Source organism: Camelina sativa, chromosome 16, assembly GCF_000633955.1.
Source record: "Camelina sativa cultivar DH55 chromosome 16, Cs, whole genome shotgun sequence".
Lineage (NCBI taxonomy): Eukaryota > Viridiplantae > Streptophyta > Magnoliopsida > Brassicales > Brassicaceae > Camelina > Camelina sativa.
In genome coordinates this window covers 348,007-371,089 of record NC_025700.1, presented here as the reverse complement: position 1 = coordinate 371,089, position 23,083 = coordinate 348,007, and the positions used below count along the sequence as shown (strand labels likewise).

General features: G+C 36.2%; 7 protein-coding genes and 1 pseudogene across 7 annotated transcripts; 4 read left to right on the top strand and 4 right to left on the bottom strand.

Moving 5' to 3' along the window:
* Positions 4–2,941, bottom strand: LOC104749029 (peptide chain release factor APG3, chloroplastic). The gene is made up of 15 exons (XM_010470605.2): positions 2,734–2,941; positions 2,589–2,645; positions 2,430–2,510; positions 2,289–2,346; positions 2,096–2,199; positions 1,918–1,969; positions 1,708–1,757; positions 1,386–1,451; positions 1,098–1,262; positions 925–997; positions 715–847; positions 554–611; positions 409–456; positions 251–334; positions 4–165 (listed from the first exon to the last, which is right to left on the bottom strand). Exons 1-15 carry the CDS (start codon positions 2,890–2,892, stop codon positions 91–93), a joined length of 1,263 nt encoding a protein of 420 aa, XP_010468907.1. The 5' UTR covers positions 2,893–2,941; the 3' UTR covers positions 4–90.
* LOC104749028 lies at positions 3,126–3,799 on the top strand. The gene is made up of 2 exons (XM_010470604.2): positions 3,126–3,258; positions 3,481–3,799. The coding sequence occupies exons 1-2, from the start codon at positions 3,209–3,211 to the stop codon at positions 3,671–3,673; spliced, it is 243 nt and encodes an 80-aa protein (XP_010468906.1). The 5' UTR covers positions 3,126–3,208; the 3' UTR covers positions 3,674–3,799.
* LOC104749027 (monothiol glutaredoxin-S6) lies at positions 3,895–4,526 on the bottom strand. The gene has a single exon (XM_010470603.2). The coding sequence runs from the start codon at positions 4,361–4,363 to the stop codon at positions 4,055–4,057; it is 309 nt and encodes a 102-aa protein (XP_010468905.1). The 5' UTR covers positions 4,364–4,526; the 3' UTR covers positions 3,895–4,054.
* Positions 5,473–7,195, bottom strand: LOC104749026 (OTU domain-containing protein 6B-like). The gene is made up of 3 exons (XM_010470602.2): positions 7,118–7,195; positions 6,625–6,728; positions 5,473–6,522 (listed from the first exon to the last, which is right to left on the bottom strand). Exons 2-3 carry the CDS (start codon positions 6,717–6,719, stop codon positions 5,637–5,639), a joined length of 981 nt encoding a protein of 326 aa, XP_010468904.1. The 5' UTR covers positions 6,720–6,728; positions 7,118–7,195; the 3' UTR covers positions 5,473–5,636.
* On the top strand, positions 9,165–9,859 carry LOC104749025 (glutaredoxin-C11-like). The gene has a single exon (XM_010470601.2). The coding sequence runs from the start codon at positions 9,291–9,293 to the stop codon at positions 9,600–9,602; it is 312 nt and encodes a 103-aa protein (XP_010468903.1). The 5' UTR covers positions 9,165–9,290; the 3' UTR covers positions 9,603–9,859.
* On the top strand, positions 13,277–13,941 carry LOC104749024 (glutaredoxin-C14). Its single transcript, XM_010470600.2, has one exon. The coding sequence runs from the start codon at positions 13,353–13,355 to the stop codon at positions 13,659–13,661; it is 309 nt and encodes a 102-aa protein (XP_010468902.1). The 5' UTR covers positions 13,277–13,352; the 3' UTR covers positions 13,662–13,941.
* Positions 16,457–18,987, top strand: LOC104699585 (E3 ubiquitin-protein ligase MIEL1). Its single transcript, XM_010470599.2, has 12 exons — positions 16,457–16,618; positions 16,759–16,846; positions 16,982–17,038; positions 17,163–17,195; positions 17,293–17,370; positions 17,487–17,530; positions 17,639–17,679; positions 18,048–18,130; positions 18,246–18,337; positions 18,448–18,517; positions 18,587–18,625; positions 18,715–18,987. Exons 1-12 carry the CDS (start codon positions 16,515–16,517, stop codon positions 18,865–18,867), a joined length of 882 nt encoding a protein of 293 aa, XP_010468901.1. The 5' UTR covers positions 16,457–16,514; the 3' UTR covers positions 18,868–18,987.
* The window catches only part of LOC104749022, an 8,050-nt pseudogene continuing 4,957 nt past the window's right edge, over positions 19,991–23,083 (bottom strand).

The following is a 23,083-nucleotide window of genomic DNA, read 5'->3' as shown; positions in this document are numbered from 1 at the left end:
TCATATGCAAGGATATATATAAATAAACAAAAATCTTAATTATCATGTGTGTACAAAGTATTCATTTGAGTATAGTTTCAGGATTTATCCTTAAGTAGGAGAAGAAGCAGCTACAGACTCCGAGAGTTCTTCCATGAGTTCCTTTTGCTCCAAAGCAGCACAAGCCTGCAATAAGAATTAAACAAAACATTCTTTAAGGTCCGCCACATTAACTAATATAAAGGTAACATAAAAGTTTAAGGTTTAGGACCTGCACTGCGTCCTCTAAAGCACCGTCAAGAAATGTTGGAAGCGCAAAGTTCATCTTTAGCCTATGATCAGTCACTCTACTGTCCTGTAATTTTCAGACATCATAAGCAAAACAGAATTCATCATGTTTTAAAGCAAGGCTCTGAATCCGTGTATTACCTTATAATTGTATGTTCTTATCTTTTCTGAACGAGCTCCAGTCCCAACCTGTTTCCACAAGAATTGACATAGAGCAGAATAAGATGAATATTCGATGATCAACTTGAGTTTAGATAGACTCTAAGAATAGTAAAATGAAGTGGACCTGAGATTTCCTTTCATTCCTTATCTTCTCTTGTTGTTCCCTTACTTTTATTTCATACCTAATATATAGAAATATAATGTATGAACAAGAAAAGACTAAAGTGGGAATTGATAGAGGAATAAGAAGAAGAGCACAGAGATTGCTCCTTGAATGTTGCTTACAGTTTTGCTCGCAGAAGCTGGAAAGCACGAGCCTTGTTCCTAATCTGAGTCCTTTCTTCTGTACAGAAAATGCGTATACCTGATGGTTTGTGGAATAGATCTATAGCCGTCTCCACCTTGTTCACATTTTGCCCTGTACCAAGACCTCTTTTCAGTATTATCAGCAAGTGAAATGTAAGAGAAACAGAAAGTGAATTTCTTTAGCATAACCTCCAGCGCCGCCAGATCTTGCAGATGTAAGTTCAATGTCCTTTGGGTCAATCACCACTTCCACTTCATCAGCCTATAATAACAACAGAAACAAAGCAGAGTTGACAGTTTTGGACTGGTTACCAAGTTTAAATCATAATATCAAAAAATGCAACATGTGAAAGCTAGTTTACCTCTGGCATGATAGCTACAGTTGCTGTAGAAGTGTGTACACGACCCTGTGTTTCTGTTTGAGGAACACGCTGGACTCGATGAACACCAGATTCATATTTGAGCTTGCTATAGACACGATTTCCTTTAATCTCCATCACACACGTCTTGTAACCCCCATGTTCAGCCTTATAAAAGTAAGAAGATTAAAAGCTGTATGTGTGAGTAAAATGTCTCTAAGTTGTTATGCTCTACTGCAATTTTTATAACACACTCCTTAAAATGCCAAAAGAAAAACCAGAGCATCTCACCTCTGAGCATGAAACCATTGAATACTTCCAAGAGCTGCGCTCGCTGTACCTCTGATACATCCGCACCTGCAAGCAATAGAATAATACAAGGTAGATTGATTCACTGTAGAATCTCTAAGTTTTCATTTATTGTACTTGCTTCTCTTAGCCATGAAATATAGGAACAATCACATTTGAAATATTTTTTTTTTTTATGAAATAGAGTTGAAATAAAATGGTGAACTACCATCAGACTGCATTTAATTTTTAAAAATTCTAAGCATTCCCGATCAGAAGACATCAGAAACAGATAGAAAAAAAATAAAGGAAAGCATGTACCTACAAGGTCACCAGTCCAAATTGCAGCTTCATCACCACCAGTTCCTGCTCTAACTGCAGAAGGAAGAAGGAACTAGAAGTTCAGACTCGTCCAGAAGTAGATAAGTCATAAGTATAACAATGGAGGGAAGTGCGAGCAAAAGGCAGTTTTACAAGAAAAAAGGCTAGTGTTGGACAAATGATACTACTTGTCAAGACAGAATTAGTCAGTTACCTTCGAGCAATATGTTTCTGGCATCAAGAGGATCGGAAGGAAGAAGTAACACCTGACACAAGCAAACACAATGATACAACTTAAGGATCCGAATCAAAAGAGGGATTCAAATTTTAGCTGCCAAATAACATCAGCTATGGAACCTAGCTAAGATTGCTGAAGGAAAAAGGGTCAAAACCTTAAGTTGTTTTTCAAGCTCCTCAATTTCTTTAGAAAGAGAGTCGATTTCACTTCCTATCATTTCAGCCATATCTTCATCATCCCCAGCCTCTTTCGCCAAAACTGAAGCAATAGACCAATCAAAACAAGCTTCCTGGTAAACAAAATCAAAAGCATAGGAAAAAATAAAGGAGAAGACTTGAAGAAGATACCTTTGCTTTCTAATAACTGCTTCTCACAGTCCTTGAATCTCCTGAAGACTGATACAACCTACATACAATTGAAGTAGTCAATTTTAAGAAAGCCTAGAAAAAAATTGCAAATTTGAAATACTAAAAAGAATATGCAAATACCTCGTCAAGCTCGGACATGGACTGTGCCAGTTTTTGGTATTCAGATTGATTCGAAACAACATCTGGGTCAGCTAGTTTCACCTACAATTAATTAAAAACCCATAAGATGATGAACAAAAAAAAACACTCATTATTAATACAAGAAGTGTAAGAACATACCGACAACTCCTTCCATGTCTTCTCAACAGACTCCATTTTCCTAATGAGGTAAGGTTCCTAAAATTCACAACACACAAATCATCGAACAAATAACAGACTTTGAAAGAAAGAAAAAAACGAACATTGGGAGTAAAGAATCACTTACGGCCATACAGACGAGTCGCCGAGTCCTGCGAGACGGAGAAGGCGGCCACAAGGCTAGACATACTCCTGCCGGTGACTGCTTCGAACGCAAAGTGAAAGGTAAAGAGTGAAGATGAAGGAAGGCTCGAGCCGTAGGATTCGTCGTCATCGAGCTATTCATTGTTTGTCTAGAGAGAGGTGGAAGAAGACGAGTGGCGCGGGAGTTGCCGGATAAGAAAAAGGAAAAGCCTTTTAGATGTGTTTGGCTGTTAGTACTAAACCATTCTCGCCAGTCGCCACCACAGTAGAAACCCTTATGGTTTATTGGGCCTTAAAGCCCATATAAATTCTAATTCTCAGTTTCACTTGGCCCAATGGAAGCTTTAACTCAAAACTGAAACCTTCTGAAACATCCGGAGGTAATTGATTCCACTTTAGTTTCTGTTTAAAGTCGGTGGTGGTGAGGTCGTCAATTTCGTTTTTTTTTTCCGGCGACGATGTCGATTTACAGGATCGCTAGAGCATTACCCTTCTCCGGGAGCTTCAGGTTCCTCCATTGTTTTCTCTTCTCTTCCTTGTTGTACTATTAGATTTCTATCTGTGTATCTCTTCGAATTGACGATTTGGATATTTTGATTTCTATCAGAAATAATTTAGGTTTATTTTCGTTTAGATTACAACTTTGGGGTAATGCTTTGTACAAGGAAAGATCTATTTGTGTGTGTGTGTTTATTATGGTGAAATACAGTAAGGTTTAATATTACAACAGGCAACTCGAGAAAGAAGCTGAAACTGTGATCAATGTTCTTCAACCTGGACCTTTGGGAATCATAGAGCACAAGTTCTCGGCTCAAGAGATTCGGGAGGCCAAAGCTACAGTGTCTAGAGCTGTTGATTGTTGGAGAAGACATTCTGAGGTAGAGCATGCGAATGGCCTTTTAAAAGATTACATTTATAAGTGAAGATGAAGAAGTGAGTCAAATCTTTTGTTTGTTTCTTCTTTTTTCTTGGCTGATGAATAAAAAAGGCCTTTCTTCTTGTTGAACAATCTTTCTAGAATCAATGAAAAAGCAAATCTTTCTCTTTTATTCCTCGTAAGTGCTTTTACATAGATTGTTGTTATAAATAACAAGTATAGTAACTGAGAAATACAAGTTCTTGATCTTAGCACTAGGGTTGTGTAACTACAGAGTTGCACTTGTTGAAAACATATCCGTGCATTGTAGAAACTCGAAACCCGACCCAAAAGAAAACAAAAACACAAAGAAGAGGCAAAAACAACTATATATATCACTCTCATCTTATTCTATCCTAGTTTGCATTTGGAACATTCTTGTCTTCTGTTACACCCATATGGCTCCGGCTCTTCTTAGCAACGCTGCTAGTTGGTTCTTCACTTGGAGAGTCATTACCTGGTTAGCACCACCAATTAACTGTTGTCCTATGAACACAGCTGGTACACTGGGCTTACACCCCATCTGTACTAATGCCTTCTCGATTTCCTGACCGTTTGAGAATTGATCTAGCTCGTAGACTGTCATCTTCGCCCCAAACCCTGAGATCAGTGTTTGAATTGAGTGGCTCATGCAGCAAGAGCTTTTGCTGAAGATCACCACTGGTTTGTCTGCAACTAAACTTTTAACGCTTTCCATTTTGATGTACAGTAATAATGATACAAATGTAAGGACTTAAGTGTGACTGTGTGTGAGAGAGAACTAAAGGATGTTTATGTTTGTTTTTTTTGCTTTGATGCTACTACAAAGTAAGCCTATTTATAGAGTTGGATATGTAGAGGATGGTAAGATTGCATGAATCAGATCTTTGTCACTACTTTACTTCCCTACTAGTGATGTGTCCTTTGGCGTTCTCTAAAAACTGCATGAACTTAGGTTCTTTCGATTTTGATATCAGAACCAAGTTGCATATACAGTTCATGTACACTTTTTTTTCCTAATTACGGAAATATCCCTGCCATATGGTTTGTAATGATCCACGATCCACGGATCCAGGGGAAGTATGCAACAGTATGATCATGTACAATCTATAGTGCTTTTCTTTTTTCTTTGTAATATCTTTTTGCTTTTGATGCATCCACTGAGGTGGAGATTGGATTATGGTTTATCCAGTTAGATGCCTATCTTTTCAAGCAACAATAGATTCCCCACAAGTTTCAGGCTCTAAAGAAACGGAAAGCAAGAAAAACAAAGAAAAAGGCTCATCTTTGAGCTGCTTTTCTGCTAGTATGACCTGGAGTCTAGAGAGCAAGTGAGTAATATCAAACACAGTTCTTGCTTTTAGCTTTACTCTATTGTGATAACCATTTTTCATGGTTGAATCACACAACTTATCTAAAATGTGAGAGTTGGTTAAGTAACTCTCAAAGAGTCTTTGTTGTTCATTGCGTTTTGAAAGCATGATTCTGACACCAGATTTGGAAATCTACAGAAATGAAAGAATCTTTGGCAGATTCGTGATAAGGCCATGTGTCTATTTTTTCACCATGATTGAAATAGCAAATTTATGGGTGATAATAAGCATAGATTCTTCATCTCTTGTTTTCTTGATTTTCTTCTTCTTGCGGTGATAAAACCCCAAAGATTCGGAAGGAACAACTTGTGTACCTTACATTCCCTCTTTTAGATCTCTAAAACTGTCTGCCAAAATTTGGCTCGCAATATTGTTCAAAGGTCATCATATGTTTTTCTTCAGTGTCATTTTCTCCGTACAATGCTACTACGTAATTAAAAAAAAAACCTGCAACTGTATAGAAGATAATAGATTATGCTTCGCCCTTGTACCAAAGGAAAAAATTCAAGTTACAGATTGTTTTTCGCAAATCCAACAAACACTTAACGAAGAAAGAATTTTCAGTAAAACTTTTGATACAAAAGTACTTTTCTTAAAAGCTTGATGTAAAGTCCATCATCATCCGGTGATGTTGGGGATGGGCACGACGGAGTTGTAATGCTCCCCGAGACCAAAAGCATGCCTGTGATACGATAGCATCAGACTCGAGTCATCACTGGATTTATACTCTTTGCCCATTATAACATCTGGAAACGATCCGGAAAACACCATTATGTGTTTCCTCAAACAATGTGTTAACGCTCCAAGCTCCAACTGCCCTCCCCAAGCCGCGGTTGACTCGACTTCTCTGCAGTATTTCTCAAACCGCTCTTCCGCAGATCCCTCCGACTCGGACACAGTTTCTGACAAGAAAAAGGGGAGAAAATCGGGTTTGTGGTCTCTCATGTAGGAAGCAGCCATTTCTCTTAGCTTCTGGTATGAGTAGGGAGATGCACCGCCTGAGCGAGTGGCAAGCTGATTCTCAACAGCACGGTAAAGGCAATGCCCGTCTGGTTTTATCTCACTGATCGTTAGTCCCAATGGTTTAAGCTTCTTCTCAAGCTTTTGGTTCTCAATCATACGATCACTTGTCACATGGCTTTGCTCCTCTTTGATTCTCTGCTCTCTGTCTGCTTCTTCCTTAGCCCGTTTCTCGCGCCTCTTCACGCTCTTGCTGGGCTTTGAGTGCTCTTGCTGAGCAGTGACTGAGACTCCGGCTATAGCTCTCACTAGAGTGTCCATGTCTCCTTTTTTCTCACTAGTTTCGTCCTTGGCAATGCTGCTGCCGCTGCTGCTAAAACCTTGCGAGCCGAGCTCTTTCAACTGTTTCTCCTTGAGCTTTGTGGAGAGTTTCGAGATGTCTTCTTCGACTTGCTTCTTCTTAGCCTTTTGTTCAGCTTTGCTTCCTTTAGCAGCTGCCTTTTTCAGCTCTGTCTCCTTGTTCTGTAGTTGTTTTATCTCTTGCCTGCAATAGACAACATCAACACTTAGCATCAATCACTCATATTGTTTGATGATATAAAGTTGAAAAAGCAAGACGCATTGCCAATTATCCAAACAATGCTACCTGTGCCGGGCAAGCATCTCATCAACAGTTTCATGTGAAGCATCCAAGGGGGTCTCTTCGGATACATTATCTCCAGATGTATTACTGTCTGCCATATGAGAAGCCTATAGATAAATAAGCTACAATGTCAAGATAAGAGAGATACCAAGAACCTTCAGAGAAGAGCCAGTGAACAAGTGACAGACAAACCCAATTATCTAACCAGACGTAATTTGGTTTAGACTGCAAACAAATTCAATCCAAAGGACACAATAGCTCTACAAGCAAGACCAAACCACCCAACTACTTAAGAAGTATTCCACCAAATTCACTGAGACCTAACACTAGAAGAACATAACCCCGAACCAAAAAAAAATGATATATATTTTTGTATGAAATAACCAAACTTTATGTCATTCTATCTATTAGAGAAAAGCTAGAGCACCCGTTGAATTAAAAAGGAATTGACTATATCAAATAGTGAGAACGCGAGAGAAAGGTTCCGAGTTCATACCTTTTGATCGTAGGAGAGAGAGAAGAATTGAGAAGCTTAGTGTAATTTAGGGTTTACGGCTCTCAGGCGACAAAAGATATTACTAAAAGAACAAGAAAAAAAAAAAGGAAAATGGGCTAATGTTAAGGATCGACGTAAATTATGGGTCAAAAGGCCTTGTCAAAGCGAGCCTTGTGGGCTTTCTTGATCCACAGAGCCCTCTCTGTCGGTGAGAAGGTTTATAGAATTTTCGAAAAACGAAGAATATCATTATTTATCGTGTGTTATCGAATCAGTTTGGAACCTAAAATCTTGGCAAGTAGTGACGACGATATGTTATTCTGTCAACGCTTTTTGTTATTTACAAAAAAAAGAAGAAAAAAAAAAAGCTAAAAAGAATCAATCGATAAAACGAATCCATATGGACGGTCGAGATGTGAGTGTGACCTAAAATAACAAAATATCAAAAACTTGCATGAGGGGCCACGTAGTTTGATTTTCCGACAACTGGAAATATTAAAATCTAACCTACTATATTTACATAGGTGAGGATATTTATAAGAATATATATTTATATTTATAGTAAATTAAAATAAGATTAAAATATATTTAAATACGAAAAATGTTCATATGTTTTGTCTGAAGACCGATTCTCGATGGCCCTAGTGGAGGAGAGTGAGTGTCTTAAACTGAAACTGTAGTTTTGGTTGCCTAAGCATATTTGGCCATAAAACGCTAGGAAAGGGCAACTCCCATTTTGGCAAGAAAAAAAATGTGTTTGCCATCTTATTATGGGTTATCAATCAAACCCAATAGTAATAGGATCGCATTGGCTTGGCAAACATATATTTTTCGAACCGATGGTTTGACTGTTTACTGTACAACAATGAACGTAAAAGGTTCTTTTCATAGATGTCAACCCAATAATTTCAATAAAATAGTCGATTTCAGTTTATGAGAAAAAAGGAATATATGTCTAAATGGGTTACGGTGAAACAAACCAAGTAGGCGACACATGGATAGGCTAGTATCTTCATTTACACACACACATTTACATATATATCATTTAGGTACTGGAATATATAACTTTTTTGTTATACATTGTCAAATTATTTATTCCTTATTACCCACGCACAGATATTATACATATTTATGATTTGTCGAGTGGGGTCAGATTTGGATAAACTTCTTATCTCAGATTTTTCTCCATGTCAAAGATGACGCAACTGTCACCACTCACCACCAAATCTCTGCTCTTTTCATTTTTTTTTTCTCTTTGCATACACTTCAAAATTTTAATTTTAAATGTAACAACTATATATATGGAAACATAGTGTATAGACATTTTTAGGCTTTAATAATCATAATAATATACATTTAATCCTATTACGAAATTCATGCATCTATCTACCAATTATTATTGCATATAGATTTTTTTGTCGTCCACGTTTAGTGCCAACATATACGAGATGATTTTGTCTAGTAATGGCTTTATCTTTTTCAGGTAACTAGACTTTATATTATAGATACAATTAATTATGTTAATGACATTATTATATTTATTAACAAAACGCATCAACTATCTCCTTTTTGTTCATGCCACATTACAGCAAATTGTTAACCTTCCACGTTTCCACTATAAAAAAGAAAAACATATAAATGTTTTGGGTACGTGATGCTACTGCCAAAGACAGCCATGGACCGAAACTAATAAAACTCGTCTCTCTATTAGTTTTTGATATAATATATATTGTGAGATTATAACTTTAATTAGTCCCATCTTACTATAATAAGTCCATTGTAAGAACAATTTCATTAAAAATCAACTAAATCACTAAACAGGAACAAGTGTCTCCATCACCGAAATCATAACAAGGGTAAGCATTTTTTTCTTATCCAAAATTATATCACAAAGAACTTAACCTCTTTCTAGGAAATTTTAATTTTGTTTGTGGGGTACTTCAATTACAACATATATCTCGTGTGGGGTACATTTATATATATATATATATATTTATATATTTTGTCCATTGTATCTTTATTATCGGAAGAAAAGCCCAAAATAAAATAATCCAAATTCTTCCACAATAACCATTATAAATAACGGCTGATCCAAGCATATGTTCAACACAACCTAAGCCTTTCTCATCACAGAAAACAACACTTGATAACCAACTTTTCTTGATCATCACAAATGGAGAGAATAAGAGATTTGTCGTCGAAGAAAGCGGCGGTGATATTCACAAAGAGCTCATGTTGTATGTGCCATAGCATTAAGACGCTATTCTACGAACTAGGAGCTAGTCCGGCGATCCACGAGCTCGACAAAGACCCTGAAGGCCGTGAAATGGAGCGGGCTCTACGTGCCCTCGGCTCATCAAACCCGGCGGTGCCAGCTGTTTTCGTTGGAGGAAGGTACATCGGATCAGCCAAAGATATCATCTCGTCCCACGTCGACGGCTCGCTCAAGCAGATGCTTAAAGACGCTAAGGCCATATGGTTATAGCTTCCGATCATCGTGCATGTATGTATACACCTATCTATATATGTATATGTATATATGCACATGTATTCTGTCAATAATTAATCGATGTGCTAAAAGCGCATTTATAATATACATAATCTGGAGGGAGCATAGATGTATTAAAATGCTTTGCTTCCTTCGCATGGATTGCTATGTTATAATAATTTCTATACATGTATCGATGTATATATGTATGTTGACTTACGTTGTACGGAAGAAAAGACAAGTTGTACCTTTAAGTACAGTGTAATATTAGTGTAGATTTCCACGTAAAAAGTAAACTCAAACACTACTACTGAATCGAGATTAGTGTTATCGTACTATAACGAATGGGTATATATTTATCTAATAGCAAAGTATCGGGATGGTAACTTGATAGATCGACGACGTGACAAGACAAAGGATGGTTATCAAGAACGAATCATACACGTATGTGAGTACTATAGGATCCCTTATCTTTGGTGAATCGAAAAAAAGAGAGAATCTCATACACTTCAAAAGCTCCACCCACAAGTCATCGGAACATATATAGAACAACGCTAACTAAAAGTCTAAATCATGTGGTCGGCGAAGATTCACGTTGCATTGCAAATTTGATCGAGTGATAGAAAGATTGCAAAAATGTTTACACATTAAACCATCATTTGGTGACGCAAGATATATATATATATATATATTTACATATATATAAATAAATAGAAATCTCCTCTAAATTTGTTTCGACCACTTAAATCATCGTAAAATTTTGGTTGGTGAGTACATACGAAACATATACAAACCAAACTTTTGCAGTTAGTTAATTCTGTTTTATACGTAAGATATCGTCAGGGTAAAAAAAACATTTTGCAAAATAATGATACGATACATACATAACCAGCGACTGGACGACCGTTCTACACTAGATACGTCCTTGTAGAGAGACGGCAAGAGCAGAATCAAACATGAGTGTAAGTGTGTGATGAGCAACGAATATTAATCTTTAAGCAAGTTGGTGGTAGGGGCGCACAAGAAGTAAGGGAATACTCAAGTACGTAGTTGATAGATATATATATATATATATATGATCGATCACCGAAAGCTCGAATCCCGTTTTGGCTATTCATTCTTATTTTTTTGGCCAAAGGATTCAATCACTGACCTATAATTAATGAGCTATCGGAGGAATCTGGCGTTAATATATTGACAAACCCACATAGTTTCGCAGTAATTAATTTGGCTTTACAATGGTGTCTATTAATATTTGTCGATCGGTATATCTAATCAGATTATTTTTTAAAAAAGACTGAACGATAATCACAAGAAGATATTTATTAATATAATTAGAGAAATGATATATAATCATGGTTTTTGTGGTTTTTAACCATGATATAAGGAGTATTTTAGAGTCTTTTGATTTGTTTTCTAGGATGTTTTTGAGTCGTTACAGGTTTTCTAGGATGGAGCAATTCGGATCATTTTGAAGCATTAATCCCGAAGAAACAAACTTGGAGTCAGAACAGAGAGGGAGTGTCGATCGACATTGATTTAGCATCGATCGACACCGTGTTTAGCCAACGAGAGAATCAAGTTTTGGAAGTTTCACAAATTCAGCCAAAGTTTTCCATATTTGCAACACAATTCCCTGACGTGTTTTAGGACATATAAATAGTATTTTTAGGTTTTACAAACCCAAAAGTTTTATTCTAGCAAGTTTTATTTTTTGCAATCCTGTGAGATTTTGAGAGCTTTTGGGAGAGAGATCTGAACTGTTTTGAGAGAAGAATTCATAAACTCCATCTTTACTCTTTTAATTTCAATTGCTTATTATTCAGAATTATGTTTTGTTCTTCATTGAATATGTCTTGAGTAGTTTGCTTGTTAGGTTCAGGGTTTTTCACAGGGATTTTATGATTTATTAGATCTGTGATTTTTAGGGTTCTTAATCTTTTATGATCTTCATCCTTGGTTGTTTTTCACAATAATTATTGATTGATCACCTAGAATTATTATCTTAGGGGAATTAATTGATATGAGAATATAATTTTTTTCATGATTAAAACCATAGATGAACAAAATTACTTTTTTTAGAAAGAGATTTGAATTAGTAATTTTGTGAACTTTTCTAAACTTGTTCTTAAAGCTGATTTTTAACTTGGAATTTTACAAAGAGATTTGGATTTTCTGGTTTTAAATTTAGATAATAATTGCAGTGAGAACTGAATTATTTTACCAAAAAGTTTAGAGTTCTAGATCTGATTTTTATTGCATGAATCTTATTTAATTATTTATTTAATATTTTGTAATTTTCTGAGAAATTCCCTGGACCTAGCTTTTTGATCTTCTGAATTTACAACCGTTTTATTTAATATTTTGCATTGCTTTTCTTTATTTAAATCAACTTGTTTAGCTTAATTATAAAACTCTATAATTTATTGTGTAGAGTTAATTCTTTGTGGAATTCGACCCCTAAGTATTAAAGTGACATTTTAATTTGAGAGAGTAGCTCTAGGGTTTAATTTAAGCATATCAAAAAAATTACGAATGTTAAGAGAAACACTAATTCTTGAAAAAATAGTATATCATCCTGCTAATCAACAGTTCAACACCAACACCGGTCAATCAAATTGTTTAAAAACGAGAGAAAGTACAACTTTGGCACTTTACATGATGTTGTTATAAGTTTAAGGTTAAATCAAAAGTAAATTTGTTAGTGCCGAAAAAAAAAAGTATATATATATATATATCAAAAGCGAATAAACGAAAAACTTCACTTCGATATAAGCTTCACTCTGAAAGATAATCATAAGATTAAATTTATTAATTAAAAAAATTAAACAAAGTAGTAATGTAAATACGAATGTTCAAAGATGATTAATTTTTTAAAAATATATAATAGAATATCATGCTTATCAACACCAAGTACAATTTTGGCCTTTAACATGATGCATGTTGTTAGTTTTAAGGTTAAAGCACAAGTAATTTTTGTAGTGACACTATATATATCAAGCGAATAAAGCAAAAACTTCACTCCTAATTTGTAGTGCCCGTTAATTGACGTTCATATCGACGAAAGCTATATAATTTAAGGGACAGAGACATGCCTTTGCTATAAGCTTTTCGTCGGTCTCTTCAAAATTCTGTATAGTCGACAAGATCAAAACAAACTTACCTAATTTCATTGCTGCGTGATTAACTACAGCTGATCTTAATATATCTTTATTTGTCATAAAAAGTGTAGGACATATACAATCATATACAATATACGGCCCATATGTGCAAAGCATTCACGAAAACACACGCGTAGCGTTCACTCACTTGCCATGAGATTCAGTAATGCCACACTGTTCATCTATCTGACACAAAGATTCGAAATCGTTACAATGTATAACCCCCCGAATCGTATGCTTAATTTACTGTTATCGTACCAATTCTTCGATATTATGCAATATAAATAAATGAAATCATATATTACAACTTGTTCAGCCAAAACAGAACATTAACAAATGGTCTTTTTCTCGCAAAGCCGCTTTAATTTTTCAGAGGGAATCTGAATTTCTATTTTTTAAAGAATTACTATTACCTGTTTAAAGAAAAAAAGACCAGTCCAAAGACTTGCACTACTTGCCTTCCTATAAATAGCCCAAGCAGATCATCGAGTTTCTAACGAACAAAAAACATACATCAAAGCTATATATACCTAGAGATATAGTATAATTTTTCGATCGTCCTTAGCCCTCGGATCAGAATCTGATCATGGACAAGGTGATGAGAATGTCGTCGGAGAAAGGAGTTGTGATCTTCACTAAAAGCTCATGTTGTCTCTGCTACGCCGTGCAAATCCTTTTCCGTGATCTTAGGGTTCAACCAACTATCCACGAGATCGACAACGATCCTGACTGCCGTGAGATCGAAAAGGCCTTAGTCCGCCTTGGCTGCGCCAACGCCGTTCCTGCCGTCTTTGTAAGTGGCAAGCTCGTGGGTTCGACCAACGATGTCATGTCGCTTCACCTAAGTGGCTCTCTCGTTCCTTTGATCAAGCCCTATCAGTCATTTCACAACTAGAAAAACAATGGATATATATATGCTCAAACAATATATATATATATATTTAGTATATGTTAACTGGATAGTGAGAATAACGATGGAAAGATCACACGTAAATGTGTATCAGGTTCTTATTTATATATAGCTAGTTTTCATATTTTGTCTAGCTTAAGTATGCCTAAGAAATCAATTAGCTAGCTTTGTATTTCCAGCTCAACTAATCAGTGGATGTACTGATGTGTTTATCTATTTTATTGGGAAATTATTGATCATATATATTTATTATGTATTGTGTTTCCTTCTAACTTTTGCATTCCCAATAATATTAGTCAGTCACATTTTCTCTGAATGATTTTAATGACATTATTTTGGAGGTCGTTGAAAATGATATCAGACTTAATTTATCACATGATAAAACATGAAGACATTTTGAAACTACGTACTAACAAGAAATAACGATACATGTATACTTAGGAAGGATGTATTATATTGATTGGAAGATATTTGTTTAAAAAGCTAGCTAGTGAACAGAATGTTAAATATCCAAAAAAGAGAAAAGAACGTCTAAAAGTAAAGACTGTAATTATTTTCTTGATTTTTGTTAGTATTGTATCAATTGTTACTCCTTTTTTTTTGTCTACTTAATTAGTATTATTATCTCTGAGCAGACGAAATATGTCCATTGAATATTGTGATATGTAAAAACAAGTATAATAATTATAAACCACGCAAAGACCATAACGTTTTTTCATCTCTCTCAATGACTGGATATATATAATATGAAGTTGAGAGGTCAGCTGGCATATATAAAAATCTCAACAGAATCTGAATTATTCATGATCTCTCATAAACTACAAACAAAACCCGTGAGAAATATGTAATGTATGACTGAATCTAGTTGTTATATTTAGGAACTTTTTATTCCCCATGCTCTCACTTTATATCACGATAACAAAGCACAAAATTCTCTTTTCAGCCTTTTTTGTTTCCTTTGATCTTGTCAATAATTCATTCTAATTAAGAAGCTGGATTTGAAAATTGAATAGCTCTTCTTACAATATATAATTTTTATTAGAATTTGACACAAAATTGTTAATGAAACAAGAGTATTAATTGTGTAATTAAACCCTATATATAAGATCGATAGAAAAAACAGCATAAGTCATGCATACACTTGAAAGTGATAGAATAGGGATGATTGGTGGGAGAAAAAGGAAAAGAGAGAGGGGCTTTGCAAGATGTGTGGAATAGCTTTACTTAACTTCCGAGTTGTTTGGGACGTGTAACAACTACCTTCACTTCTGTCTTTGTCGGGATCCAAAATATTCTCGGACGACTGGCGCGTGGGAAAAGCATACCCTTTCCTTCCTCCTTCTCTCTTCATATCTCTCTGATCAACAACATCCACGATCATTAATTCATATATTCACTAACTTACCCATCTTCTTAATCTTTAAACGTCCCATGGACGTTGGTCACTAGTTAACTTTTGATAATTCAGTGATTCGATCTTCATGCCAACAACTTTAATTAACCACACAAAACACTCAAAACTGAATCTACTAGGCTAGCTAATCTATATTGTGAAAAATGGTCAACTCTCTCCATGTGAGTGACACATCAACAGTGGAGATAGTGCCACATGTCTATCCTCATTAAAAGCAAATAGACCTATTTATGTATTTTATTATTTTTTATATCATAAAAACAGTTTTAATATTTACATAAAATTTTTAGATAGGCTTATAACATATCCCAAGAAAGTAGATGCATGACCAAAAGACAAAAAATGCATCGGAATTGAATCAAAGAGCCACTTCTTCCTCTCGGCGTAAACCATGAATCTATGGATATATGGTTTAGGAGTTATAATTTTGTCAATAGTTTGAAGAGTTGCAGCAGTGATAGAGATATTTGTTAATAATGTAGAGAAATTTTTGAAAATTTGTCCCTAAAAATTTATTTTTTTGAAAAAAATTGAAGTTTTGTTCATTATCAAATGGAAGATAATTGAATAAAATTGTAGAATGTTGGTTTAGCAAAATACAGAGACAAAGAGGAAGGAGTTTTCATATTCTAATATTTAGAAGTTGTTAAAAAAAATTAAATGAAATTCTTATATAAAAAATTTTTAGAGTTATATTCAAGAAATTGAAGAGCTAACATGGAAGGAAGATGTGTATTTTAATTATATCTATTAAAGAGTTAACCAAGCTGCAATCTTGATAAATTAAAATGTTAGTATTTCATAGTATATAAGTGAGAAGCTAAAAAATTCTTTGTTACAAAATATGTCTCCTTATATCAAGCTTTCATTTGGAAAAATATTTTTAGAAGTTTTAGACAAGAATTGTAAAATGTTGAAGCTCTCAAAACAAAGTTGTCCATGCATTTATCTAATCATTCAATTACAAAATGAAAAAACCTATTTGAAGTATTAAAAAATATCAAAATCAAAATTATATTTTTCAAGATTTCTACAATTAAAAAATAGATAAATTCTACATAAAAAAACCAAATTAATAGTAAAATTGTTTAAAAAACGGTAAGTCATAAGTCGCTCATAGCACGGATATTCATCTAGTAGCTATAATAATACAGTTTACGTAACTAGCCTAGGGAGTTTATTTTTTTGTTAAAGAAAAGAAAAAAAAAAAAGTAAATCAGACGATAAATAAAGTGATAAACCGTACCGCCGGTTACGGTACGAAGGAATGGTATGTGAGATTGAGAAAGAGGGAACATCCAAAACAAAGATTACACGTGTATTATTATTAGTCAAAACTTTAGTCTCTGATTCTGTATTTAAAATTAGGTTGGGTGCTTTAGTTATTAAGGTAAGAACCCCTAAATCCCAACCCTGTGAATCTGATGATGGGTGGTGCTAATGCTAGTCTCCACCAAGAAGACTCGACGGATTCTTGTACTGCTCCAACCATTCCCAGAGACAAAGACTTCGGCAAATTCCTATTCGGGTTATTTTTCCCCAGAAGATTCCATACTGATTTTTTGATTTTTTTTTTCTCGGAATCTTCTCTGATTCCTTTTTTTTTTTTTTTTTTTTTTTTTTTTTTTTAATTTTAGTAATCTCTCTAATTTCATTTGTTTCAATCAGATGCGAACATTACAAGAGACGATGTAAAAGCAGAGCTCCTTGCTGCAATCTCATCTTCCCATGCCGCCATTGCCATAACGAATCAGCGGTTTGTCTTTTGTCCTCCTCTAATTATTTTGTCTTTTCCATTCCTAGGGCTTTTTTTTTTTTGGAGGTGTGTGTTGTGTTTTGTCTCACAACAAAACATGGTTTCTTGTTTGTTTTGTTTGTTTGTTTGTTTCAGAACTCTTTACCTGACCCTAAAGAACGACATGATTTGGTCCGCCAAAACGTCAAACAGGTTTCATTGAATTTGAAACCCTTATTCTTTGTTTGTGTTTCAATCTCCTTTTTAAGGGTAGTAGAAAACTCAATTGGGATTCGGCTCTATTCTGATAACAAGAACTGTGTTTTATGTTTCTTAGGTTGTTTGTTCAATATGTCAAACTGAGCAAGAGGTAGTATTGATTGGTTTCTGTATTGTATTATTATTCATTATCTGCAAATTATATATATATATCTGTGATATTATCATCCTAAAATTCAAATCTTTAGGTTTCTCAATTCTGCTCTAATTGCGGTGTCTCTATGGGGGACTACTTTTGCAATATTTGCAAATTTTTTGACGACGATGTGAGCTCTTTGTATCCTTTCTTTCTTTCTTTCTTTCTTTCATACATGTTTTCTTCTTTCAAATGCTATGATGACTCACACTAACAGTAGTAATATGGCTCCTGTTATGTTTGCAGACCTCGAAAGAGCAATTTCATTGTGCTGATTGTGGTATTTGTAGGTGAGGTCTTTAGAGATATTGAGAAGAACTTGTCCCACATAATAATAGTCTATCTTGTTGCTATAATAAACTCATGACTTAATCTTTGAGGTATTATTAAATTTTCAGAGTTGGTGGGCTTGACAAATTCTTTCATTGCCAGAACTGTGGTATGTAGTTATATACCTTTATCAACTTGCATTTGTTGGATTCTGTTTTGCTTCTTTCTTTAAAAAGCAAGTTCCAAATACATTGGTGGTGTGTGATTTTGCGAATTGTCTCCATCAACTGTTCTCTAGGAACATAAGTATCTATTCCACTCCACAACTGACAATTGTAATGTTGGGTTACTTCTTGGTAAAGTAGGATATTTTAATTTGACGTTCCACATACATGTTCGATCCATCCTAGCTCAGTATCAGATCTTTAATAGTCTACACCTAGTTTAATGGTTGCAAAATTCGTTTATGCAAATATAGAATCGTGTGTGCGTATTTGTGAGTTTACACCTGTTTTATTTATCTTGTAAATATTGCAGGAGCTTGTTATTCAGTGGGCTTGCGCGATAAACACTCGTGCATTGAGAACTCCACAAAGAACTCGTGTCCTGTCTGTTGCGAGGTTTGTCCGAATTGAACTAATTCTAGATGGTCTATTGTGCTGCATATCGCTAACTAATATTTAGATTCAAAACATCATATTGCATTTAACTTTTGCAAATTACTCAACCTGGCAGTATCTATTTGATTCGGTAAAAGCTGCACATGTGATGAGTTGTGGGCATACTATGCATATGGATTGCTTCAGCGGAATGATCAATAATAATCAGTAATAATCTCAGTGAAACTTCTCCTCCGATCCAATTTGTTCATCACAGTATCAATATGGATTTTATACTTTCTTAATATACATACTCTCTCTCTCTCTCTCTCTCTCAGGTATCGGTGCCCCATTTGTTCCAAGTCAATGGTGGATATGTCTACTTCGTGGCAATTACTAGATCTCGAGGTAACAATCAAAATTTGGATTTGATGTATTATTCAGTGAGGTAAATACCAACCAACATTCTCTTTACAGATAAGCACAACAGAGATGCCCGTTGAGTATAAATTTGAGGTAATGTCTATACATCCAAAGTTTTGCCACCTCACGGTTTGATTTCCTTGTGTTCATGATTTTACATCCGACCGAGAATCTGTCTGCAGGTTTCAATACTTTGCAATGACTGCAACAAAGGGAGCAAAGCAATGTTCCACATTTTGGGACACAAGTGCGGGCATTGTGGTTCATACAACACTCGTAGAATCTCAACTCCACAAGATCCAGTATGTGAAATAGACTCAAATCATGATAACTAAACATTTCACATAAGCAAAATTTTGTAATTTTTCTTTTATTAAACTCAAATGAGAGGACATAACAAGATCAAAAGAGCAGAATATGGCGTTATGAAATGAAATGACAAATATTTATATTCAGGCGTAAGTATTTATGTGAAGTAGTACAAGGATTCACCGTGGTAATCAAAAATGGTATCTCAATATTGACAGACAACAGTTACAACTTACATCAGATTGATCTAATGAGTCATGTAACATAACACATGAAAATTTCGACTTTTAACGAAACATCAAATTGATCCAATGAGTCACGTAGTTCACAGTCAAACATAATACTCTTCGATATGGAGCAACCAAAATTTGGTCCGGTTCTTTCGGCCGGCACTCGCCTCGTGTCATGTGGTTTCTTTATCTCAAATATCTTGGGCCCTCTTTTAATCAAATGGGCCATTACTAATTTTTTTTTTGAATAAAATGTTAAATTATATTCAAAAGAAAAATAACGTTTTACATAAGCGGTTTAGAATGAGAATCTAAAAACAAGTTTCCAAAGGTATGTAGAGAATTAGCTAAGAAAGACCCCTAGGTCCTAGTAGCAAACCAAGCTTGGAGTCCATCAGTATAGTGTCTATCGCCAAGAGACCCCAGAACTAGTAACTGTGCTCGAATTTGTTTGTCTATCCAGCCGATGAGTTGATTTTCTGAGCGGGGGAGGTCACCATGACGCCTAGCGTTCCTTTCACGCCAGACGGAGTGCAGAGTAAGCTGAAAAGTGTTCCTTATCAAATAACCATGAAGTCGATCCGGGTGATCTGCAGAGATGTAATCCACCAGTTGTTGCTAGTTGTTGGTGAGCCGAGTGTTATAAAGATTCCTTCCAATAGCAGACCACTGCAGAAGTATAAGAGCATGAGAAGAATAGATGGTTTCGAGTCTCCACTTGTGCAGAGCAAAAGACAGCCCACATCTCCACCATTTGACCAACACTCCATTCGATCCCCTGTGGCCATTACTAATTTTAAGAAGCTCAGAAACAAAATAAAATAAGGTTCGTCGGTTCTGGAGAAGTGGTGGTGCTCCAGAAACGAACAGAGGCTGGCTGCACACAGTTCTTCTCTAAGCGGACAAAGGAAATGACAAAGATAAAGAGAGATATAAAACATTTAAAAGGATAAAAGAGCCCAAACAAAGAAGAGCAGTTACATTTTTGACATTGTCTTATAAAAATCTCTTATCCTCTTAAGAAAAATACCCCACCAGGGATCTCCCACTCTCAGTAAGTAGACAAACAAACATACAGCAATAAAAAATTCTTACATAAATTAAAAAAGCAAAGGGTCTCTTCGATCTCTTTCTCTCTCTCTCTCTCCACTTATTCATTGCTCATGGGGCTTGATGGTTAAATTATTGGCGACCGAGCTCTCTCTCATGTTCCTAAACCGGAACGAGATTATACGGGATGATGAACAAGGATTAATGAAAAATATACCTCGTTTATTTTGTCTTATAATCCGTTAGTCGTGATGATTTCCCTGGAAAACCTCATTGTTGAGTCTTGGTCATGTTCCAGACGAAGCCAGGCATGTCAAACCGAGGACCTGCCACTGTTCTGTATATAAACACTCTCTCCACAGGGCAGCTCTCGGGTCTTGAGTCTGGTGGACCCCGTTCATCGATGACTTCCACATTGAGCTTTGGCATCTTCTGTCCTAGTAACTTGCAGGCTCCAAAACTCACGGAACAAGAAGACATCCAAAGGGATCGCATTGTCTCCAGCTTTGAAGCATTGGCCAAAAGCGCCTTGTCTCCAAACGGGCAGTCCCTTATCTCTAGTTTCCTCAGGCTATCGCACCCTGACAAAACATGATGCATGCCCAAGTCACTGTCTCCTGCAAATGCCACCGAGAGCATTTCCATCTTCTTGGCATATGTCCCAATGTATTCAAAAACCTTGTCTGTCAAGAGGCCTGATAGAGAGAGGCGACGGAGATCTTTGCAATGCTCTACTATGGCTCCAAATCCAACATCCAGTGGCTCTAAAGTCAGATAGTCGGGGGCTTTCGGCTCAATGATGCACAAACGGAAGCGAGTCATGTTGGGACGGTTCCTAGCAATGGTTATCAATGCAGCATTGGTCATTTGACGGCAAAAGTAGAGAACTGACTCGAGTTTTGGACAGCCCATGGAGACGGAGACAAGCCCCTGTTCCGTTAATGCCACGTTTGGTTCCATGACAAAAGGCTCAGACGGAAACACTCTTAACTCGCGTAAGTCCTTGCAGGTTGAAGCAAGCACCTCCAGACCAGCATCCTCGATGTAGTCAAGCACCTGTTGTCAATAAGTCATACCACAGTTACGAAAAAAAAACAAAGAGGCTTTGATACATACTCAGTTACCATTACACACTAAATCATTCACGGTATTTAAGAAACCTATGAGCATAAGCTAAAATGGCCTAAATCTCCAAACTCGGATGTTAAAAAGGACTCACCCAGAGGCGCTGCAGTTTTGGACATTGGCTAAGAAGCTTGACAAGATCATAGCTCTGGACAGTTGCATAACTCAAATTCAAAGTAGTGAGGCGACTGCAAAGAGAATAAACAGCTGGAAGATAGGCAGGAACAGCATCCCAAAATCCAGATAAGCACTTCAAGTCCTTGCAGCCAGAAAGCGCAACAGATAAAGCAGAGTAAACATCTGGTCGCAATTCAGCAGTGTACCCACCAGTGCCCAATTCCTCTAACTGAGGAGCTCTTTGGAGTAAAGTAGCCAGTTTCTCAAGAGGANAAGAAAGCACAAGAACCTTAAAATTCTTAAACGACTTGGCTATGAGCTCTAAGCACTCGTCGCTCACCACCATCCTCTTCAGCCTTATCTCTTCCAGCCACGTGTACGACGATGACATGGCCTCTATCCATNGTATATGTATCCGGGAAATGGCTAAGCCAGTGGCCACTAACATCATCAACATCACTCTCGCGCAAATCAAGCTCTTTAAGATTCCTGCATAAGAAGAATCATGTAATTAATTGATTTGCCACAATCACAGAACTTGGGGACCATTAATTAAAATTGCAACAACAGGGGACCTAATAGATAAACAAACTCATGTGCATACACTCGTAAATAACTAATAGCAGTTGTATATATTAGATGCAATGTAGATCAGTTTGTCACATGGAAGCATTATCAGAGATGCTAAAACAGAGCTAAAGTGAGGAATCCAAAAAGAGATATCTAAGTTTCCCAACAAGGTAAAAAAAAAAAAAAAAAAAAAAGTTGCCCAGAAAAGGAAAAGTAAAAGAAAAAGAAAAGTAAACATATATCGCAAAAATTGACTAGATTTCCCACCTCAGGAGATTCATTAGAGAGAGCGAATGAATCCAAAGGAATATAACGAGAAAATACCACCGTCATATAAAAAAAGATGAAGAGAGGCTCTTTCTTATTCAGAATCTTCAGAAACATCTTTCTTCTATAAGATACGCAAAATCTTGACCCAAACCGAAAAAGAATTCATCACAAAGACCAGAGCACATACATGAGAATTTGCTATAATCGAGAGAGTTACGTAGATCATGAATGAATTTCACAAAATCAAATCGAACAATTTGCTATTAATTATATGCTTCCTAAAGGCAAAAGGGAACAGAAACACAAAAGAGAGAATCAGAATCAGAGGAAATATAGAAAGAAAGAATGAAAGAAGACCTGCAAGTGGAAGCGATAGCAGCGAGACCATCGGTGGAGAAGCCTTCACAGGAAGAAAGCACAAGAACCTTAAAATTCTTAAACGACTTGGCTATGAGCTCTAAGCACTCGTCGCTCACCACCATCCTCTTCAGCCTTATCTCTTCCAGCCACGTGTACGACGATGACATGGCCTCTATCCATGGGTACACGTAGCCTCCCCATCCTTCAGGCACCAAATTAAAGTCTGCGAAGTGAGGCTTCCCCTTCAGCTCCACGGATCTCACTTTCGGGAACCTCCTTATCACCGTCGATGGACTCACGGCGTAACAGTTCCCGATGAACACTTTCCTCCGGCACCACCGCTCGATCTCGTACCATGACTTGCACACCAGAGACACCGAGTTCCTATCCTTATCTAGGTGTATAAACGAAAACACGTGCTCGAGCACCTCTTCTGGGAACGACAAGGCTACTCGCTTCTGCATTGCAAATAACCCCCGAGATCTCAATGCGACGATTCCAACCCCCGGTCAAACCAGAC